This window comes from Schistocerca gregaria, chromosome 3 (genome assembly GCF_023897955.1).
Source record: "Schistocerca gregaria isolate iqSchGreg1 chromosome 3, iqSchGreg1.2, whole genome shotgun sequence".
Taxonomy (NCBI): Eukaryota; Metazoa; Arthropoda; class Insecta; order Orthoptera; family Acrididae; genus Schistocerca; species Schistocerca gregaria.
The window spans coordinates 570,423,820-570,447,880 of record NC_064922.1 but is presented as its reverse complement, the minus strand read 5'-3'; the positions used below and the strand labels follow the sequence as shown (position 1 = coordinate 570,447,880).

The following is a 24,061-nucleotide window of genomic DNA, read 5'->3' as shown; positions in this document are numbered from 1 at the left end:
ATGTAGATCCCACGAAACTATGGACCCAAGTTGTTAACAAGTCACTGTGTAAGCTTATGGCGACTCCAAAACGGCTGGGTTTACATGGAATGCACTGGGTTTCTTGTCTGTTCGGATACTTAGAGACCATTTACAGCCATTCATGGACTTCAAGTTCCCAAACAAGGATGGAATTTTTATGGATGACAATGCGGTATATCAACGGGCCACAATTGTTAGCGATTGGTTTGAAGAACATTCTGGACAGTTGCAGCAAATGATTCGGCCACACAGATTGCCCAACATGAATCCCATCGAACATTTATGGGACACGAACGAGAACTGGTTTGAAGCGGCCTGTCATGAATTTCGCTCCTGTGCCAACCTCTTCATCTCAGAGTAGCACCTGCAACCTACGTCATCAATTCTTTGCTGTACGAATTCCAATCTCTGTCTTCCTTTACAATCTTTAGCCTCTACAGCTCACTTAGTACAATGGGAGTTATTCCCCGATGTCTTAACAGGTGTCCTAACAATTAGTTCCTTCTTCTTGTCAGGACTTTCTATAAATTTATTTCCTCTCAGATTCTGCGGTGAACCTCCTCAGTACTTACCGTACCAGTTCACCTAATTTTCTACATTCATCTGCAGCACTGCATCTCAAATGCTTCGAGTCTTTTCTGTTCTGCTTTTCCCCAGTCCATGTTTTACTATCATACAATGTTGTGCTCCAAACGTAGATTTTCAGAAATTTCTTCCTCAAATTAAGGCCTATGTTTCACAATAGTAGACATTTCTTGACGAGGAATGCCCTTTTCGCCTGTGCTAGTCTGCTTTTGATGTCATTCTTCCTCCATCCGTCATTGGTTTTTTTGTGGCGTAGGTAGAAGAATTCCTTAAATTCATCTTCTTCATGATCATCAGTCCCGATGTTAAATTTCTCGCTGTTCTCATATCTGCTACTTCTCATTACCTTGGTCTTTTTACGATTTACTCTCAATCCGTATTCTATACTCATTAGACTTTTCATTCTTTTCAGAAAATCCTGTAACCTTTCTTCAGTTTCACTGAGGATAGCAATGTTATCAGCATATCTTAATCCTGATGTACTTTCATCTTGAATTTTAATTCCACTCTTGAACCTTTCTTTTACTTCTATCATTACTTCTTCAATGTATAGATTGAACAGTGGGGCAGAAGTCTACATCCTTGTCTTACTCCCTTTTTAATCCGAGCTCTTCGTTGTTGGTCTCCCACTCTTATTACTACCCCTTTGCTCTTGTACATGTTGTATATCACCGCTATCTCCTTGTAGCCTACCCCCTATTTTTCTAAGAATTTCGAACATTTTACGCCACTTGTCAATGTCGAACGCTTTTTCCATGTCGACAAATCCTATGACCGTGTCTTGCTTTTTCTTTAGTCCTCCTTACAGCATCAACCGCAACGTCAGACCTGCTTCTCTGATGCTTTTACATTTCCTATAGCCAAACTGATCATTTAACAACTTGGATGCATGAGCTGTTAAACTAACATTGCTACAAGTTGTCGCATTTGTCAGCTCTTGCAGTCTAGAGTTGTGTGGATGATATTTTTCCGAAAGTCAGATGGTATATCGTCAGACTCATACATTCTACACACAAACGTGAATAGTCGTTTGTTTTTTTTTTTTTTTTTTTTGACACTTCGCCCAATGATTTTAGAATTCTGATGAAATATTATTCATCGTTTCTACCTTATTTGATCTTAGGTCTTCCAAAGCTCTTTTCAATTCTGATTCTAATACTGGATTCCCTATCTCTTCTCTATGGCATCCTGTGTCTTCTTCTATCACATCAGAGAAATATTCCCCCTCATAGAGGCCTTCAGTGTAATCTTTCCATGTGCCCACTCTCTCCTTTGCATTTAACAGTGGAATTCCCGTTGCACTCTTCATCTTACCACCCTTGCTTTTAATTTCACCAAAGGTTGCTGTAACTTTTCTATTTGCTCTGTCAGTCGTTTCGACAATCATTTCTTTCCAGTTTCTTCGCATTTCTCATGCAGCCATTTAGGTCCCCCGCATTTCCTGTTTATGTAATTCCTCAGTGATTTGTACTTCTGTATTCCGCAATTTCCCACAGCATTTTTGTACTTCATTCTTTCATCGATCAACTTAAGTATTTATTGTGTCATCCATGGTTTCTTCACAGTTACCTTCGGTGACTGTCCTTTTGAGAGATGTCCGTACCTCTTTAACCAAACTGCCTACTTAACTATTCTTTATCGCAGTATCTATAGCCTCAGAGAACTACAAGCGTGCTTAGTACTTCATTATCCAACTTCTTTGCGCATTTATTCTTCCTGACTATTCTCTTAATCTTCAGCGTACTTTGCATAACTACTAAAATCTCATCGGAGTCTATATCTGCTCCTGAGAACGCCTTACGATCCAGTATCTGATATCAGAATCTCTGTCTGACTATGATGTAATCTAACTGGAATCTTCTTCTATTTCCCGGAATTTTCCAACTATGACGACTCCTCTTGTGACTCTTGGACAGATTATTCGCTGTTAGTAGCTGAAATTTATTGCAGAACTCAGTCAGTCTTCCTCCTCTCTTATTCCTTAGCACCAAGCCCATATTCTCCAGTAACTGTTTCTTTTACTCCTTTCCCTACAAACATATTCCATTCCCCCTTGCCTGTTAGATATTTATCTCCCTTACGTACTGAATTATACGTTCAGTAACCTCTTATACTTTCTGTATCTCTTCATCTTCAGCTGTCTTAACGTATTGTATTATTCTTTCGATACCTTAGACGACGGCATGTATACCTGAACTATTCAGATGGGAACAACTCTATCACTGAACTGTCCACAGAAAGGTCAGTACGTGCACGAAACCCTGCACTGGCAATACTTCCACAGTTATGGCCGCGTATAAAGCTGGCATCGCTCAATACTTCTGCAGGGCACTTCCAATCACTTGCTGAGTCCATGTCACGTCGAGATGCTGCACCGCGACGGGTGAAAGCAGATCCGACACGATATCAGGAGGCATCCCGTGACTTCTGTTGCCTCACTGTATACTATTCGTCATCAGAGCCACCTATAACATCGAAACGCTCCGCCACATTGAAGGGTAACACTGGTGGTTTGGTGTACTAACAACATTTATTTTCCCAAAACAGAAATAACAAGTTATTGTTTGAATACCGTAAATAACTAACAGGTGATTTTAGACTACACTAGACAAGGACCCTGGGTGGCACAGACAGTTTAACTAGAAGAGTGAGTCAAGTACTTTGGCCCTAAAAATGTAGACAAAGCAATCAGAATTGATTTGACGCTGAGCAGACTTTTATTGATCAAATCTACTGAAGTTTCTCTACGCAGGTGCAACTGAGAGCAAGTGGCGATTGAGATCTGCACGCCCTGACAATGCCGGAGCGGCAGTATGTTATCCTGTTTGCTTGGTGCGGCGATGTCACTTGCAGTTGGCATGATGTGTGCGGCGGAGGTGAGACGTGGAGGCGTCACCTGTGAATTGACAGCGGCCACCAAAGAAATGAAAAAATCTCACGGTCTAGCGCTCAGGCAGATGGATCGCAATTTACTCTCTACCGACCCCTGATATCACAGTGGATCTCAGTGTGTGACAACCGGTTCGCTGGTCATACCAAGGGCCAATCTGCCTCACTTATACGACGGAGCACATAAGGATACCAAACGTCAAGACTGGTAAACCAAAAACGAATAATTGTGCCCTCGGCAAAGGAGTAGCCCGAGACGTTTGAAGTTACAGTACAGTGAAAACATCACCACAGGCTCCGCAATCTAAACTACTCTTAAGAAAGTCATTTCCAGGGCGGGTCCCAAGTACCAACCACACATGCCAGAGCTTCGAACAGAAGTCCTTACCAGACCAAAGTCCCACACCCGAGTGCTTCGCACCTCTCCAGAAAAAAAATTCCGTTAGCCGCAAAGTGCACAAACCACACTCCCTTCATCCAGTCTTGAGCCAATCACAGTGCTCTAGAGGTGCTAAATCTCCCCCCTCCCCACACGACAGCACAAATTCATGTCCAACCAGAGCATGAGTTAAGAAACCTGCGTCTCTGAAAAAAAAAGGAACTGCCAGTTACTCGCTTTTCTAAGTTTTCGCAGAGGGGAAAGATGATTGTTTTCGTAGTCTTGTCTCTTCCCACTGCAACAAGCGAACAGATACAGTCTGAAAACTCTTTATCTAAATCACCTGATCCTTGAACCTTGTTAGTCCTAGTTATGAAGTGTAATAAAGATTCTATCTCTAAACGTTTCTCAGGCACTGGAGTCTTCTTGTGGAATCGTGGCGGCCAGGCTAAGTTGTCCACTGGCCTATTTGCACTATCGACGAACATGAAAACAGGTGAAATTTTAGTACGCGTTGTTCTGCACACAAATCCCAGTTTACACTCCACTTTGTAGACACATTGCTTTAGACCGTCGCCCCAGCCCTGGCTTCAGCTGGCGCTGCGGTAGGAAGGGCGGCGTTGTTCTGCAGGAGACCCGTCTCAAGAATGGGCTGCCCTGTCTGCCCTGTACGGCTGTGGACCTGTCTGACAAGATATACTAAGGGATGGGCTCCCCGCCAATTGCTTTCAACTCCCAACATGCCGTTTCTATGAGCTAATAATCATAAAAATATCTCATGCTTTTAGCGCCCTACCAGACTCTATCAACGTCTGCTCAGGCCGTTAACTTTCCAAGTCTCACTCAAGATGCCTCAGGTTGTAATAAATTGTTTATTAAATTTCCGCATGCGAAAAATTGGTGAAAGAGTAACTTGTCCACTCTCAACCTGAATCCCATACGACCATAAAATACTGGTCATCTTGAGAAAACTGGGCGTGAGCCACGGTCAAATTTGACTGTTGTCAACAGCATCATGTGACTTTGATCGTTGTCGCTGCACCAGAATTTTGCGTAGAACAGTATTAAATGTCGAATTAGCTGAGGTTACCTTTTACTCGAATTCAGTGTACATGGCTGTAAATACGGATTAGAACCGCTGTTTTTCAAATTTTCTATTCCATTGCATAGGAGTAAGTGGCCCAGCTGAAGTAAGAAAAGTAAAGTCTGCAGCTGCTGTTATTTGACAGACTCTTCCCTCTTGCACTTCCTCTCGATACCACTCAGGTAGACACTAGGAATGTCTGTTTAACGACCGTGGCCCTAAACCACCTATGCATGGCTTCAGCACAGATCGTTCATCTTCTGTGGCACTGTCATTTGTAGAAATACTGAAATGTTCCAACACAGTAGCCTCCAAAAGTTCGTCAGAGATGGAATGAGTGTTACTATACCATTTAAAGTAACACCGCTTTGGTAAGGTCAGTTATGTTCTGAACACAGTTTTTTTATAGGGCTGACTGTTTACATGCTATTTTCGTGCATTAATGGGAATCACTTTCACAACTAAAACACACAAATCTATAGATCACCTTCTCGTGAGTATGATCAAGTCCTTCCTACTGTGGTAATGAATTCTTTTCTATACACTGCAATAATAATTTCGCCACCATCATATAAGACACAGTATGGTATTTGAACAGTTCGTTCTTAGGATGCAGTTCACTGTTCAAACACATGTTTCTGTCAGCCCCGCGACAGACGTATGCAAATATAATTTATAGTATACGCAAATCGTCTTAAATTCTGCACTGAAAAGTATCGTTTGCGCTATTACAAGGCACATACGTACATGCACCACCAAGTAATTGCCTTTTTGCACCTTAAGTAAACCTTTCAATACTACATTCTGTAGTGTACTCGGACGAGCGAGTCTCCATCTCTCTATCTCGGTGGACTTCTACTCTCTCGTTTTGCGAAGCAGCTGCCACCGATCACGCACGAAGGAAACAAAATAGGATGCCATCGGCGGATAGCTGCGTGCAGCGATATGCCGCTTACATTTCGTCCGATAACAGACAAGGGGCAGCCATACCATCCACAACCACCTCCTTTCTATAGGGTATAGGAGTCACCCTCTCTCCTCTTAAGCACTTCTGCTCATCATGCACAGAAGGCACACAGATTAGCGTTGCTAAGAAATACTAGCATCGCGACCTCAAATGATGAGAAAATGTCACCTGTACTTAACGGATGTTGGGACCTTACGGCCGGTTTAAGGATCAAGCGACACAAGCGACCGCTTGGGGGTCCAGACCGGGAGAATGTATCATAATTAGTAGTGAAGACTGACACGGGACGAAGTATACGACGATAGAAGCAAAAACATTTCAGTCAGAAACCGAGTTGTCTGCGAAATAATATCGAATATGTCATTGCGAGGTGCCACTTCCTTAAAAAAAATATTGTGCTGATGAGCATAAATTATTTGAAATGTTAACTTTTCAATAAACTCCTCATATAACTGGGCTCATATTTCATAACTCGTCAGGCGAATTCAGGGTTATAAATACAAAATTAAATAAGGGTAATGCGGCAGTAAGTACAATAATGAATAAGAAAATAGGAATGAAGGTAAGCTAATATGAACAGCAAAGTGAACGCAATATCGTAGCCAAGATAGCCACGAAAATCACACCTACCACAATAGAACAACTCTATGTGCCACACAGCTCCGTAGATGATGAAGAGATTGAAGAAATGTATGATGAGATTAAAGAAATTATTCAGACCATTAACGGAGACGGAATTTAATTGAGATGTGGGACCGGAAGTCGTGGTAGAAAAAGAAAGAGAAGGAAAATTTTTAAGTGAATATGGAATGGGGAAAATGAATGAATGAATAAGAAAGCCGCCTGATAGAAATTTGCACAGAGCATAACTTAATCATAGCTAACACTTGGTTTAAGAATGATGAAAGAAGGTTGCATATGTGTAAGAGACCTGGAGGCATCGGAAGGTTTCCGATTTATATTATGTAATGGTAAGACACAAATTTCGGAATCAGATTTTAAAGTGTAAGACATTTCTACGAGCAGAAGTAGACTCTGACCACAATTTACTGGTTATGAACTGTAGATTAAAACTGAATAAATTGGAAAAAGGTGGGAAATTAAGAGATGAGACGTGGATAAATTGAAGGAAACAGAGGTTGTTGAGAGTTCCAGAGGATGCATTAGGCATTGATTAACTAGAACAGGGGAAGGAATACAATAGAAGACGAATGGGTAGCATTGAGAGATGAAACAGTGAAGGTAGCAGAGGATCAAACCGGTACAAATACAAGTCCAAGTAGAAATCTTTAGATAGAACAAGATTATTGACTTTCGTTGACGCAAAGGGAAAATATAAAATTGCAGCAAATGAAGCAGGCAAAAGGGAATACGAACGTCTAAAAAATGACATTGATAGGAAGTTCAAAATGCTAAGCAGGATAGGCTAGATGAAAAATATAAGCATTTAGAAGCATATTTTACTAGGGTCAAGACAGATACCGCCTACAGGAAAATTAAAGTGGCGTTTGGATAAAAGAGAAGGAGCTATGTGAATATCAAGAGCGCTCATGGAAAATAGGTCAGGAGCAAAGAAGAGAAATCGGAAAGATGAAAGTGTCTATACAGGGAGTATCGTAATTAATGGCTAAACGCATACAGTTGAAAGTACACGATACTAGAAGTAAAAGATTCTCAGTAAAAATAGTGTCGAAAATGCTAACCTTAAGAGCTACGAGAAATTTTGATCTTCGATACTGTGAAACAAATCTCTTCTACTGCAAGTTCTTTGCTTTCCATGTTTTGGAAACTGGTAGTATGGACGAAAACAAGAAAAAAAAGTCCAGTAAACAAATATTCAGGAAAGATAGTAGGCGTAATCCACTAAATTACCGAAATTTAACGGATTTTAGTACTCTAGTGAATGTCTTCACAATTCTCATTATTTTTCGTCAATTACCAATTTTCGCACCATACATTTATCTTTTCTAGGAAATGAGACACTTAAAGTAGTAAAGGAGTTTTGCGACTTGGGGAGCAAAATAACTGATGATGGTCGAAGTAGATAGGACATAAAATGTAGCCTGACAATGGCAAGGAAAGCGTTTCTGAAGAAGAGAAGTTTGTTAACATCGAGTATTGATTTAAGTGTCAGGAAGTCGTTTCTGAAAGTATTTGTATGGAGTGTAGCCATGTATGGAAGTGAAACATGGACGATAAATAGTTTAGACAAGAAGAGAATAGAAGCTTTCGAAATGTGGTGCTACAGAAGAATGCTGAAGACTAGATAGGTAGATCACATAACTAATGAGGAGGTATTGAATAGAATTGGGGAGAAGAGAAGTTTGTGGCACAACTTGACTAGAAGACGGGATCGGTTGGTAGGACATGTTCTGAGGCATCAAGGGATCACCAATTTAGTACTGGAAGGCAGCGTGGAGGGTAAAAATCGTAGAGGGAGACCAACAGATGAATACACTAAGCAGATTCAGAAGGATGTAGGTTGCAGTAGGTACTGGGAGATGAAGAAGCTTGCACAGGATAGAGTGGCATAGAGAGCTGCATCAAACCAGTCTCAGGACTGAAGACCACAACAACAACAACAACAGATCGTTTTGCAATTTGTTTTCAGCTTCTGATGACTTTACTAGACGGTAAACGACAGCATCATCTGCAAACAACCTAAGGCGGCTGCTCAGATTGTCTCCCAAATAGTTTACATAGATAAGGAACAGAAAAGATCCTATAAAACTACTCGATGACTTTCCGTCAATTGGTACGAACTACGACCTCTCCGAACATAATTCAGGAATCTAGTCACATAACTGAGACAATATTCCATAAGCACGTAATTTCACTACAAGTCACTTGTGTGGTACAGTGTCGAAAGCCTTCTGGAAATCGAGAAATACGGAAACAATTTGAAATCCCTTGTCAATAGCACTCAGCTCTTCGTGTGAGTAAAGAGCTAGTTGTGTTTCACAAGAACAATATTTTCTAAATCCGTGTTTCTTCTTTGTCAACATACTTTTTTTCTTCGAGGTAATTCATAATGTTCGAACACAATATATATTCCAAAATCCTGCTGCATATCGTCGTTAATGGTATGGGCCTATAATTTAGTGGATTACGCCTACTACCTTTCTTGAATATTTGTGTGACCCGTGCAGCTTTCCAGTCTTTCGGTGCGGATCTCTCGCCGAGAGAGCTCTTCTATATGTTAAGTACGGAGCTATTGTATCAGCACACTCTGCAAGTTACCTAATCGGCTTACAGTCTGGACCGGAAGACCTGCTTTACTAAGTTGCCTCGCTACTCCGAGAATATCTACTTCTAATTTACTCGTGTGGGCAAGAGTTTTTTTATTAATTCTTGAATATTTACTTCATATTCTTTGGTGAAGGAATTTCGGGAGGGTGTGTAGCAACTCTGCTTTAGCAGCACTGTCATCGATTTTCATTGTTATTGCACAGATAAGTCACTGATTGTGTCTTGTCGCTAGCATACGTTATATATGACCAGAATCTCTCTCGATTTTCTGCCAGATTTCGAGAAAAAGTTTCGTTGTGGAAACTATTGAAAGCATCACGCATCGAAGTCAGCGCTAAATTTCGAGTTTCTGTAAAAGATAACCAGTCTTGGGGAATTTGCGTCAGTTTAAATTTTGGATGCTGATCTCTTTGTTCCTGCAACAGTGTTTTGACCCATTTTGTGCGCCAAGAGGGATCAGCTCCGTCGTTTATTAATTTATTTGGTATAAATCTCTCAAGAGCTGTCGATCTATTTCTTTGAATTCAAGCTACATTTGGTCTACACTTACATTGTTAATTTGGAAGGAGTGGCGATTGTCTCTCTTTAGGCCTATACTTGAGTATTACTCGTCAGTGTGGGATCCGTACCAGATCGGGTTGACGGAGGAGATACAGAAGATCCAAAGAAGAGCGTCACGTTTCGTCACAGGGTTATTTGGTAACCGTGATAGCGTTACGGAGATGTTTAGCAAACTCAAGTGGCAGACTCTGCAAGAGAGGCGCTCTGCATCGCGGTGTAGCTTGCTCCCCAGGTTTCGAGAGGGTGCGTTTCTCGATGAGGTATCGAATATATTGCTTCCCCCTACTTATACCTCCCGAGGAGATCACGAATGTAAAATTAGAGAGATTCGAGCGCGCACGGAGGCTTTCAGACAGTCGTTCTTCCCGCGAACCATACGCGACTGGAGCAGAAAAGGAAGGCAATGACAGTGGCACGTAAAGTGCCCTCCGCCACACACGGTTGGGTGGCTTGCGGAGTATAAATGTAGATGTAGATGTAGAAGGCGCCAACCGAATTTTTAACTGATTTCTTGAATAGGGGGATTTGAGAATCATGTATTCAGTCTCGCCACGACAATCCTGTGTCCACAGATGCCTGTATCCGTTTAGATACTCGTCATTAGCTCAGGATTATTTGTACTTAGAAGTCAAATGAGTCTTCTCAAACGTTTACTATTCGACTGGGCTCATGAACTAACTGCTCGAAATAATTTTCAGAGAATGCGTTTATCACAATTTCGGATAATGTTTTACGCTTACCTCCGGATTTAAACATGTATTTTCCCTAACATATTGAGGGTATATTGAAGTCACCACCGCCGGCCGCTGTGGCCGCTGTGGTAGGTGCTCCAGTCCGGACCGCGGTGCTGCTACGGTCGCAGGTTCGAATCCTGCCTCGGGCATGAATGTGTGTGATGTCCTTAGGTTAGTTAAGTTTAAGTTGCTCCAAGTCTAGGGGACTCAGGTGTTAAGTCCCATAGTGCTTAGAGGCATCTGAACCATCTGAAGTCACCACCAACTGCAATTATATGAGTCGCGCACGTGTTTGGCATTAGACTCGAGTCTTTCAGCATCTGAGTAGGGAGATCGGTAAATTGATCCAGTTATTATTTTATTGCGGTTGCCAAAATTTACCTCTACCCGTACTAACTCACAGGAACTATCTACTTCAGTTTCGCTACAAGATAAAATACTTCTAACAGCAAAAACCACGACACCGTCAAATATTATCAGCCTATCATTTCTGAACGCCTTCAGATCCTTCACAAAAGTTTAGACAGCAATTATCTCCGGCTTTAGCCAGCTTTTAGTGCCTACAGTGATTTGAGCATCAGTGCTTTGTATTATCCCTTGGAGCACCAGTACTTTCCCAACATAGCTACGACAATTTACAACAGCTATACTGATGGTTACTAAATCTACATTCTTCCCGTATTCGACCCGCATCCTTTGAGACTGAAGCCCTTGTTTTATTTCCCCGAGACGTACTAACATGAAAAAAACTGCCCAGTCTACACCACGCAGCCCGTGCAACCAGAGTAGCCGCCTGCTGCGTATAATGGAGTCCTCACCTATTTTGCGGAACCCGAAACTCCACCACCCTACTATGAAAGTTGAGGAATCTGAGGCCTACACGGTTTCAGAACCGTCTCAGTCTCTGATTCAGACTCTCAGTCTTTGGACAATGATAGAACCCGTTTCCGCAGAATCAAGCATTGCATAATACTTACGGCGGGGTCCATGTTATCAATTGCCCATATGTCTTCTTGTTACAACAAAATTTTAGTATGGCATCACAAATACAACTTCCGACGTAAACATTTTCCTTCGGTAGTTCTACAAAGTCTCGTAGCTGGAGCGTAATGTTTGCACTGTGCGATAATGTAAAAGACTGGCGGTTGCATTGTTTTGTTTGTAGTGCTTACAGACAACACATTGACAAGAGTGATATCTATGCGTTGTACTCCAGTTTTCGTTTCTTGATTTCGATTCTCTACATTTCATTGTTATCTTCTTTTCCACGTGACACGTTAACTGTGCTTAGGGGCTTATCGCCCCAGTATACAAACTGCAAAACTCCACACATCGTTTAACGTTTTTTCTGTACGCAGAGAGGCTCCAGATTTGAATATGACAGCAGGCTGCTATGGAGTGCTTCTAAATTATCATTCAAAGCTGCTATTCCATCAGTTTATTTAACTCTGTAAACGATGTTACTGTCAGAGCTTAATTTGCAGCTCATATGTAATGGGGCTGAATACCGCTGCATTCGGAATCCAAGTAAGGTACAACAGAATCTTATTGATGGGAACAGGATCGATCGTGTTTTTTGACCCTGTGCGAGAACCCTTAAGTGTATTAAACACCATCAAATATTATTTACGATATGCTCCACTCTACTCTGTGCCGACCGCTTCCATGTGATGTCAGTTAACGAATACCTTACAGAACAGTCGCTGTGTGGTGTTAACAACGTTTATGCAGTTCGCCTAGTGGAGAACAGGTAGACCATTAACTATATTCTATCTAATTCGGCTTTAATAAGCTACCCTGATTCTGCTAAATACGACATAGCAGTGCTATTATTAAAACAGGGCATAAACATTGTGCTCCACAACACCGTCAGTGCTGCAATCAGTCCGTCATGTTTTTGGTACTTAGTGACACACAAATCGCCGACTTTACAATTAAATTATTCCGTTACGTTATTATTCACCGCCATTCGTTGCGAAATAGGCTATGACGTCATTAATTTATACGCACCCCACGTTGTATTCATATACTATTGTGTCTCACGAAACTGCACTGTCCATCTCCATTAACGGAACCAGCCTGCGTCGGTAGTTCTATAAAGTGTCCTAGGTGAAGCGTAACGTTCGCCTGGGGATAGCACGTCTCATACAAAACGACACCTTTAGTAAAAAAGTTGGGGCTCACTGTTTAACGTGGATGCCTTCGACTGCATAGTAGAACGTACGTAGTATATTTGTATGCCAAATCACAAGATCAGGAGTGGACAAAGTAATTGGTAACCACCTTACAGATGTCCTAAAGTGCCCAGACATGGGAACCTTCTAAATCTTCTTTATCTAAAGAACATGGTATCACCAGGCTGGAGACCACTACAGAATAGATCGTGTGCTTGATCACTATGTAAGACTGCTTTGTTATGTACACAATGACTTGAACCTTTCTTTTCGACTATTCTGTTATGGAATATATTTACATTACTTCGACAATTATTAATAATTCTCCACCGCTGTCACTGCTGTAATCACATTGTTTCGTCTCTACTCTCTGTGTATTACGACGTCGATATAGCCGCCTCTGCCAATCAGTAATGTCATACTGTCATATTACAATACTGAAGCACCATACCTCATAACACTTACAGTCATTGGAGGTTTGAACTTGTATGATGTGATTGAAGACTTGATATGAACCGTGTATTTCAGCTGTAGCAGTGTCATGGGTTGGTAGACTCCATCACGTCATTTCCGATTTTCTTGCATTTAACTTAAGCTAGGTACAAGATAATAAATGCAAACATCTCACTTCTTGTGTTGTTTGTTTTATTATCAGTACTACAGATGTTCAAAATGCTTCGCTTTCATTTCTATTCACGACCGCATCCTGCGACCATGTATTTTGAGTACTCCAAAGAACCTCTGTAGCTTCCAACAATCAGAATGCTTCCTGCGCTCGATCTTTCATAACATAGGTCATTAGTGGGCTCAAAAAGGTTAAATAATTTTTATTATCTTGTTTTATGTGGGGAGTCTCAGTAACTACATAAAAGGCATTTCATCTAATACCGCACGCATTTGGCTTCCTTTATTTATGAAGTACTACCAGTGACCTGTAATATACAGTCGCTTTTATGTGAGTGTATGTACCACATCTGTAGCAGCTTAATTTCAATATATTCTTCGTAGAAGGTTTGGCGTTAGCCTTTAGCCTTTTTTTATCAGTTTATGATGCTCTTGTTTCTCATATCTTTCATATGAGTCCATAAATGGAAGTTTTTATAGTTATTATCGACAGCACATTATGTATTATCTCGAATAAATGCATCCACGCTTCAAAATATTAATTTTCTTGTCTCACTGCTACTTCGTCGAATGTTCAGTTCTTGTTCATTTGTCCTGCAATGCGCTTAAACACTAGAAAGAGAAGAGGGAGAGGGCAGGATAGAGGAAATAGGATTTTATCGTTATCAAAGTCTTTGTGTGTGACTGTTCGTTCAGTCAGGATGGCAGCGAGGGAGATGGGGGGGGGGGGGGGGGGGGGGGTAGGGAAGTATCTGCTATGGGTCTGCTCTATATTTCAATATTTTCATGTTTAAAGTAAATTAAATCTGCCCTTGCAGACCCCATATAATACTGCATTAATCGTAAGGAGGCAAGATCAGTAAGATCCGAAACGAGCATGTACTGACGAAAACAGGTAATTGTGTTCTTTTTTAATCACATCAAAGCTAAATACATCATTTTAAAACATAATGTGCTTGTCAGTGCTCTATGCCCACTACAATAAGTAAAGGCATTTCAAAAGCAGCTGTGTTTTTTTCTAAATCTCTGTTTCTTTGTGCAAGTGAAGTTCGTCAGTGAGCGGAAGATTCTTGGAATATACACGAAAGCGCAGAAGAAACTGGTATAGGCATGCGTATTCAAATACCGAGATATGTAAATTGGCAGAATACGGAGCTGCGGTCGGCAACCCCTATATAAGATAACAAATGTCTGGCGCAAATGTTAGACCGGTTATTGTTGCTACAATGACAGGTTATCAAGATTTAAGTGAGTTTGAACGAGGTGTTATAGTCGGCACACGAGCGATGGGACACAGCACCTCCGAGGCAGCGATGAAGCGGGGATTTTCCTGTACGACCATCTCACGAGTGTACCGTGAATATCAGGAATCCGGTAAAAACCAAATTTCCGACATCGCTGCTGCCGGAAAAAGAAACGAACGGGACCAACGACGACTGAAGAGAATCGTACAACGTGACAGAAGGGCAACACTTTCGCAAATTGCTGCAGATTTCAGTGGCGGGCCATCAACAAGTATCGGCGTGCGAAACATTCAACGAAACATCATCGATATGGGCTTTCGGAGCTGAAGGCCCACTCGTGTACTCTTGTTGACTGCATGACACAAAGCTTGACGCCTCACGTGGACCCGTCAACACCAACATTGCACTGTTGATGACTGGAAACATGTTGCCTGGTCGGACTAGTTTCAAATTGTATCGAGCGGATGGACGTGTACGGGTATGGAGACAATCTCATGAATCTGTGGATCCTGGATTTCAGCAAGGACTGTTCGAGCTGGTGGAGGGTCTGTAATTGTATGAGACGTATCCACTTGGGATGATATGGGACCCATGATGCATCTAGATATTACTCTGACAGGTGACAGTGCGTAACCATCCTGCCTGATCACATGTATCCATTCATATTCAGTATGCATTACAACGGACGGGGGCAATTCAAGCAGGGCGATGCGGCGCCCAATACGTCCAGAATTGCTACAGAGTGGATCCAGGAACACTCTTCTGAGTTTAAGCACTTCTGCTGCCCACCAAACTCCCCAAATATGAACATTATTGTGCATATCTGGGATGCCTTGACATGTGCTGTTCAGAAGAGATCTCCACCCTCTCGTATTCATACGGATTTATGGGCAGCCCTGCAGGATTCATGGTGTCAATTCCCTCCAGCACTACTTAAGACATTAGTCTAGCCTACGCTACGTCGTGTTGCGCCACTTCTGCGTACTCGCTGTGGCTAACACGATACTAGCCAGATGTACCAGTTTGTTTGTCTCGTCACTTTATAATCGAACAGTCTCAGTAAACATAAAAACTTTTCAGAGAAAATTCAATAATTTTGGTTGCTCCCTTTAACGACGCTACTTTTGTCATTTCATTTGTGAGATTCAGCCACAGAAAATTCGGACGCAAAAGTTTTTTAAGAAAAAGGACACCAGAACACGTTCTGTTTATAGATCCTTCATGGCAGAGGGAGACTGCAGTTTCAAGGCACTCATATCTACGACGAAGTGCGTAATGGGGAGATATTTGGCGTCTTGAATGAGATGTCTTCAGTGTTCTCACAGACAGCCAAACACAGAGTAGCTAACCAGCTACCACCCGCCTAGGACAGAAGGGCGTAAAGTGCCATAAAGAAGAAGAATGGTTCGACATCAAGATAGGAATGGAGGGAAAATCGTTTCCGATGTCGAGTCTGAAAGAGATTCTGGATTTTCAGTACCTCACCTACCAATCAGATGGTGAAATGGGAAACACTCTGCGAGGCTCCTAAATTTAGTGCGATTGGAAACTGGACGTATATTGCCTAGCCACTAAAATTACTTAACATAACGTAACAAAAATTTCTGTTCAGCATTTGCTCCTGCCTCTTACCAGTAATTGTGTAATATCGACAAATATCTTTAAAAATATTTATTTCAATAGTCTCAGTCGCAAGTTATCACAAATGATTACTAGTTTCGATCACTTAATTATCGTCATCAGGTCTTATGGGCCTATTCCGCTTAATGAAGATGTAAATGATGTTCGAAGGTTACAATGCAAGTTCAGTGATCTGCATCCTCTCATTTTCACAAAATCGATGTATAAAACCGTACTTATGTCAGGTACGTAAGACGATGAGGTTACAAACCTCGAAGTCGATCATGGCATAGTAATGTCATATGGGGTCAGTTTCTGGGCTAACTCATCAAGCCAAACTGAAGCTCTCGGAGACAAAAATGGATGATAGTAAGCATTTGTTGTGTGAGCTCAAGAATGTCGTCCAGAGGACTGTTCAAGGAATGGGGTACTCTGAATACTCCTTCCCATTACATAGAGTGGCTCTCCTACGAGTTGTCAGGTGCATTTTCTCTAGCTTCTCGGCAGATATTTGCAGTTTTGTTTTTGCATCGTGTAGCTGGAGTGATCCCAAAAAAATGCTGGTCATCAAGTCTTTCATGCGACGCCCAGCGTCGATGGAAAGCGTCGGTATACTTCCCGTTACAAAAAAAAGAAGAAAGAAATAAAAGTAGAGTTTTTCGTGCCCATTCGACAGATCGGTCCCAAATTAGTCTAGTGCGGCGTTCGTTTTACCGATATCTATTAACAGTGACAGTAAAACACGAGGAATAACCAGTATGCCAGCAACGACAGCACCTAAATGACCCGCGCTGAGTGCCACTGCCAAGCAGAAGTGCGCTGCTGAGCCGCTGATGGAGTATCGGTTAAAATTCAAATGGCTCTGAGCACTATGGGACTTAACATCTGAGGTCATCAGTCCCCTAGAACTTAGAACTACTTAAACCTAACCTAAGGACATCACACACATCCATGCCCGAGGCAGGATTTGAACCTGCGACCGTAGCAGTTACGCGCTTGCAGACTGAAGCGCCTAGAACCGCACGGCTACACCTGCTGGCCAGTATCGGTTATGCCGCGAGTTTTACTGTACATGTTAATCAGTATCGGTAAAACGACTATCGCACTAGACTAATCTTGCAGCGGTCCATCGAATGAACACGTAAAATTCCGATTTAAAAATTATTTTGTTTGAACCGGAAAACAAACCTACGCATTCCGCCGACGCTGGACGACACACGAAACATGTGACAAGCAGTATTTGTTTGTCAGTTACACGTTGCAAAAACGAAATTGCAAATATGTGCCGAAACACCAGAGAAAATGGCTGGCCGGAGATGCCGAGCAGTTCTAGACGCTTCAGTCTGGAGCCGCGCGACCGCTACGGTCGCAGGTTCGAATCCTGCCTCGGGGGTTGGAAGTGAGTGATGTCCTTAGGTTAGTTAGGTTTAAGTAGTTCTACGTTCTAGGGGACTGATGACCACAGATGTTAAGCCCCATAGTGCTCAGAGCCATTTGAACTAGAGAAAATGCACCTGACGACTCTTAGGACAGACGTCCTGCGTAAAGGGCAGTCACATGAAAAACGAGACACATGAAAAAAGGTAAGTAAACCGTTTATTATTTCGTAATTAAACGTCATAACTGTTAACGCATTTATCCCTTTGTAAGATAAGACAGCCAACGTCTTCGTCAAAAAATATTGCGGTTACCTAAGGAAAAATGTTCGTGCCCAGGAGCGCACCTCTTCGTGCGAAACAAATCAACGGTCACAAATGTCTTTCTTCAGCACTTAAAAAATATGGAACTCGCATGGGAAGAGATCGTGACTGTAAGGTGGATGTTTACCCTTGGAACATGTGGGCGAGCACCATCTTGCAACATTTTGATGCCGTCCATCAATATTCCTGGGTGCTTGGACTCAATGGCGCGCGTCAGTTCTTGCAAAGTAAGTGTCCACGTACAGCCGTGTGTTGATTGAGGTGATCTCTCCCTATGCGATTTCCACATTTTTTGAACCCTAGTGAAAGACATTCGTGACTACTGATTTGCTTCGGACAAAGAGATGCACGCATGTATATAATTATGGCTCCGTAGGCAACCACAAACCTTTTTCCGTGAACATACTGACCGTTTGCTCTCAGAATGGGATAAACGCATTAACAGCTTTGGCTAAAATTTTTGAAATAATTAAAAGTTTATTTTCTTTGTTCCATTTGTCTAATTTTATTTGACGCTCCTTGGTGTGTATTTAATACTGATAATACCAGACAACATGGATGTTACGTAAAATCTGACTTACGGACTTCTTCACTGCAGTAATTTACTCAAAATAAATTAGTGGCTTACAATAGCGTAAAAATTATCATGCGCACCTCAGTGTATTTTATATTTTACATGGTATGTGGTAAATTTATTATCCCTTAAATGAAAATACACTCCTGGAAATTGAAATAAGAACACCGTGAATTCATTGTCCCAGGAAGGGGAAACTTTATTTACACATTCCTGGGGTCAGATACATCACATGATCACACTGACAGAACTACAGGCACATAGACACAGGCAACAGAGCATGCACAATGTCGGCATTAGTACAGTGTATATCCACCTTTCGAAGCAATTCAGGCTGCTATTCTCCCATGGAGACGATCGTAGAGATGCTGCATGTAGTCCTGTGGAACGGCTTGACATGCCATTTCCACCTGGCGCCTCAGTTGGACCAGCGTTCGTGCTGGACGTGCAGACCGCGTGAGGCGACGCTTCATCCAGTCACAAACATGCTCAATGGGGAACAGATCCGGAGATCTTGCTGGCCAGGGTAGTTGACTTACACTTTCTAGAGCACGTTGGGTGCCACGGGATACATGCGGACGTGCATTGTCCTGTTGGAACAGCAAGTTCCCTTGCCGGTCTAGGAATGGTAGAACGATGGGTTCGATGACGGTTTGGATGTACCGTGCACTATTCAGTGTCCCCTCGACGATCACCAGACGTGTACGGCCAGTGTAGGAGATCGCTCCCCACACCATGATGCCGGGTGTTGGCCCTGTGTGCCTCGGTCGTATGCAGTCCTGAGTGTGCCGCTCACCTGCACGGCGCCAAACACGCATACGACCATCATTGGCACCAAGGCAGAAGCGACTCTCATCGCTGAAGACGACACGTCTACATTCGTCCCTCCATTCACGCCTGTCGCGACACCACTGGAGGCGGGCTGCACGATGTTGGGGCGTGAGCGGAAGACGGCCTAACGGTGTGCGGGACCGTAGCCCAGCTTCATGGAGACGGTTGCGAATGGTCCTCGCCGATACCCCAGGAGCAACAGTGTCCCTAATTTGCTGGGAAGTGGCGGTGCGGTCCCCTATGGCACTGCGTAGGATCCTACGGTCTTGGCGTGCATCCGTGCGTCGCTGCGGTCCGGTCCCAGGTCGACGGGCACGTGCACCTTCCGCCGACCACTGGCGACAACATCGATGTACTGTGGAGACCTCACGCCCCACGTGTTGAGCAATTCGGCGGTACGTCCACCCGGCCTCCCGCATGCCCACTATACGCCCTCGCTCAAAGTCCGTCAACTGCACATACGGTTCACGTCCACGCTGTCGCGGCATGCTACCAGTGTTAAAGACTGCGATGGAGCTCCGTATGCCACGGCAAACTGGCTGACACTGACGGCGGCGGTGCACAAATTCTGCGCAGCTAGCGCCATTCGACGGCCAACACCGCGGTTCCTGGTGTGTCCGCTGTGCCGCGCGTGTGATCATTGCTTGTACAGCTCTCTCGCAGTGTCCGGAGCAAGTATGGTGGATCTGACACACCGGTGTCAATATGTTCTTTTTTCCATTTCCAGGAGTGTATGTTTAAGATGGTTGAAATGGCTCTGAGAACTATGGGACTTAACATCTTTGGTCATCAGTCCCCTAGAACATAGAACTACTTAAACCTAACTAACCTAAGGACATCACACACATCCATGCCCGAGGCAGGATTCGAACCTGCGACCGTAGCGGTCACGCGGTCCAGACTGAAGCGCCTAGAACCGCACGGCCACATCGGCCGGCAGTTTAAGGTTTCTTTGACTTCGGAGGAACAGTGTTCTGTAATCGTAATGCCAGAGAATTTTCATTGGGAAGTTCAATAGGAGTTGACTCAGTCTCGTGATGAGTTGAGGAGCTGCTTGAATGAGAAGTAGCACCTCCAGTGTTAGGAATCCGACCATAGCTGGGAGAGCAGTGTGCTCATTCTGTGCCCCTGCAGACACTATATGCCAAAGAATGAGACGGCGGCCTGCATCGCGCGGTCCTCTGTTTGTTTTAGTTTTACTCTTCAAACATTTTACTTAGGATCTCGAAACAGGCGTTAGATTATCCCTTTTTGTAAACATGTGCACCGCCTGGCAAAAAAAAAAAAAAAAAAAATATGAATCACCCACAAGACATCACGGAATGTCAATGTAATGTCATACACGTTCTCACTACTGGTGGATATGCAAATGATTGAAGTTGCAATTGTCTACGACAGGTAGAATGGTCACGAGAGTGCATTAGTGGTTAGTGTTCTTACCACGTCTGGTAGAGTATATCAGGGACGTCAACAGTATCACATGTTAAGTGATCACTGTGGAGGGAACAGAGTGCCGCGTATTCGTATGGGACAGCGTCATCAAACCTGACAGAGTTCCAATAGGCCTTATCGTGGTTCTCTATTTGACCAGAAGGTCGAGTCGTGCAGTATCCAGATTTGAGGGACGTTCGGATGTGCCAAGCCGGCCGCGGTGGTCTCGCGGTTCTAGGCGCTCAGTCCGGAACCGCGCGACTGCTACGGTCACAGGTTCGAATCGTGCCTCGGGAACGGATGTGTGTGGTGTCCTTAGGTTAGTTAGGTTTCAATAGCTCTAAGTTCTAGGGGACTGATGACCTAAGATGTTAAGTCCCATAGTGCTCAGAGCCATTTGAACCATTTTTTGGATGTGCCAATGGTCCAGCGTTGCGCTGCGTGGTAAAGTGAAGCCAGACATATTCGTCGTCAAGGTTCCGGACGACAGCATCCCACCACTATAAGAAAGGATGGCTGTGTTGTGCACCAAGTACATCGTAATCCCTTTACTTTTTCGCCTGATGTCCTAAGAAGAGTATTGGACTCCCTGACTCCCTGCAAAATTCTGTGTCATCATATACCACTGGTCGGAAACTAGCAGTATCCGGATTAAGGAAGCACCGTCCCATGCAAGGGCTGTCGTTAACACCACAACATAAACGGGTGCGTGTGATGTGAAGATGTGACCGGGAAGCTTGAACTGCATATAAATGGCGTCGCACTTTGTTTAGCAATGTATCGCGGTTCTAGACTACCCGGGACGACCATCAACCTGGCAAGACGTCCCATTTTTCCAGTGGTTTGGAAAGGCAGAGCCTTGTTACTCATGGTGTTATGATGTTGGGAGCCATCGGATAGGAATTCAGGGTACGGCTAGTAGTGACTGAGGGAACTGTGACGGCACGACGGGACGTCACGGACAGCCGGCACTCTCATGTGTTTTCTCTCGTGCAACAGTATCGTGGTGCCATTTCCCAACAGGACAATACTCGTCCACACATGGCGCGTGTCTCTATGAACTGTCTGCACGATGTTGAGATATTCCACTGTGCAGCAAGATCCGATAGTCCATAGGACCAGCTCGGACGTCAACTCCGTCGTATTGCCAGTATCGATGGTATTAAGGATCATTAGCAACAATAGTAGTCACCAGAGAATACAACGGCTTTATGACACCATCCCTATCTAAATCAGACTGCCAGCTTCTCCTTAAGTAAGACTCGATTTTGCTATCGTTACAATAATAATATATATTCTCTCAACTAGTTTCTTCTTCCCCTTCAGGGTGCTTCACCTTTTGTGTCACTTTTTTGTCAGTCTACTGTGTGGTCTTGTTTTATGATCTCTTCTCCGCCGGCCAAAGTGGCCGAGCGGTTCTAGGCGCTATAGTCTGGAACCGCGCGATCGCTACGGTCCCAGGTTCGAATCCTGCCTCGGGCATGGACGTGTGTGATGTCCTTAGATTAGTTAGGATTAAGTAGTTCAATATTCTAGGGGACTGATGACGTCAGATAGGGCTCAGAGCCATTTGAACCATCTTTTCTCTCACCTTGAGGATTATGCTTTTCGTCATGCAGTGTATGACGTATTCTTGTTTAATGACATTGTCTGCATTCTTGAGGATCTTCTCACTATATATTTATGTATTTATGACACCAAAATACAGAAAATTTAACCTAAAATGAAGATCATTTAATTGCAGTCTGGATATTTACATTTTTTTCCTAATAGGGGTATTTGTTTTAACGTGCAGTGACAGACGTGCGACCTCAGTTTCTTTGGTCCGGCGTCTGTGGGGTTATAATGAAGTGTGCATGAACTAAATAACTGTGGTGGTCACTGCGGGATATTCTGAATTCATTATTCTGCATTCACAGGGAAAAACGGCAGCAAGTCATCGCTGTCGGTGGACTCCATTGATTCACGGGCCAGCCCCACGCCAGACACACACCGGCGGTCGAAATCGATCCTCAAGAAGTCGGACGCGAGCTACTCGATGTCGCGCAACGGCCGCGGCGGGGGCGGCGGCAGTGGCGGCAGCTGCGGCGGCGGGGGAGGCGCGGGCAGCGACGACCCGGAGACGGAGAAGCTCATCTCGTCGGACAACAGCGCCAGCTCCGGGATGGGGGCGGCGGGCGCCGGCGGCTGCGGCTGCATGGGCGGCGCGGGCGACGCGGGCTCCGGCTCGGGCTCGGACTACTCGCCCAGCAAGCTGCCGCTGTCGCCGCCCGCCACGCCCGCCGCCGCCCACCGCTTGCCGCTGCAGCCGCGCGCCATCGGGCCCAAGTCCGGCACCAAGCCGCACGCGCTGCCCATCAAGTTCGTCGGCCTCGACGGGGGCGGCGGCGGAGGCGGCGGCAGTGGCGGGCGCTCGTCTTCGGGGCTCAAGTCGCCCCTGGTGCTGCTGGACGACCTCCTGGGTGGCGGCGAGAAGCACGCGCGCGACGAGGCCGCCGTCGAGAACCGCAACAAGGAGCGGCTCGAGTGCTCGTCGGCGGGCGGCGGCGGCGGTGGTGACGGCGACGGCGGCCCGGCGGACGGCGGCTGCTGCCTCGACTCGCCTCTCTACATCTGCCCGCCGCCGCCCGCCGAGGAGCACTCGCCTACCGAGGAGACCAAGCTGCTGGCCGCAGGCGCCACCCCGGCGCGACACCACTGCCACGACTTCCCCAAGTCGTAGCAGTTACTGGAGGTACGGCGCGTCTGCTCCTCCTATTCTCTCCAGCGTGACAATCTCAACCTCAGAGGCTAAAGCCGTCGGCACACGGGCCGAGCATCCGAACGTTGAGCGTTGGGCGTGCCGAGTTTCTGAGGTCATAGCGAGGAATAGCACGTTCGGAGTATCTAGTATGTCACATATCCTAAGCGTGCGTTTAAGCGTTGACCAATGAGATGGCACAACGCCACCTACGTCACAGGTAAGCCATCATCCTTCAGCACAAATTTGTGAGGCGCCATATTGGCATTCATTTTAAGCCTACACGTATATATGCCGTTTCTGAGCACGAGCAAATTGAGAATCACTGTAAAACCCGGTGCTAACTGTGTGATCCGTCGCAATAAAATAACGAGAAACATATTCGTAGCAAAAGAATTATTGTAACTTGCGTATTATGAGAGTATGCCATTTGAAGGCAGCAATACATTGAGGATGCACCCAAAACGCATTGTTCTTGGTACAATTTCTTACAATTAAATTTCAGTTAGTAACATAGTTCGATTAAAGCTTTCAGCAAGTGCTAAGATTGGTAGCATTTTAGGAATGGCAGCCGGTTTCAAGATGTTCGTTTAGCGTGGTGAGGAGCGTCCCTGATTTGTGAAAACCAGCCGGCACGGTAGCTCAGCGTGTTCG

The 24,061-nt window shown here is 44.4% G+C and overlaps 1 protein-coding gene across 4 annotated transcripts in view; it reads left to right on the top strand.

Moving 5' to 3' along the window:
• LOC126354246 (potassium voltage-gated channel protein Shab) overlaps window positions 1-23,397 on the top strand; it is a 1,056,422-nt gene extending 1,033,025 nt beyond the window's left edge. For all 4 annotated transcript variants that reach the window (XM_050003752.1, XM_050003751.1, XM_050003748.1 and 1 more), the window contains one exon: window positions 22,587-23,397. In XM_050003752.1, coding sequence (XP_049859709.1) covers window positions 22,587-23,389 — 803 coding nt within the window. In that variant the 3' untranslated portion in view covers window positions 23,390-23,397. The remainder of the gene's footprint in view (window positions 1-22,586) is intronic.
• Window positions 23,398-24,061: the final 664 nt, after the last annotated feature.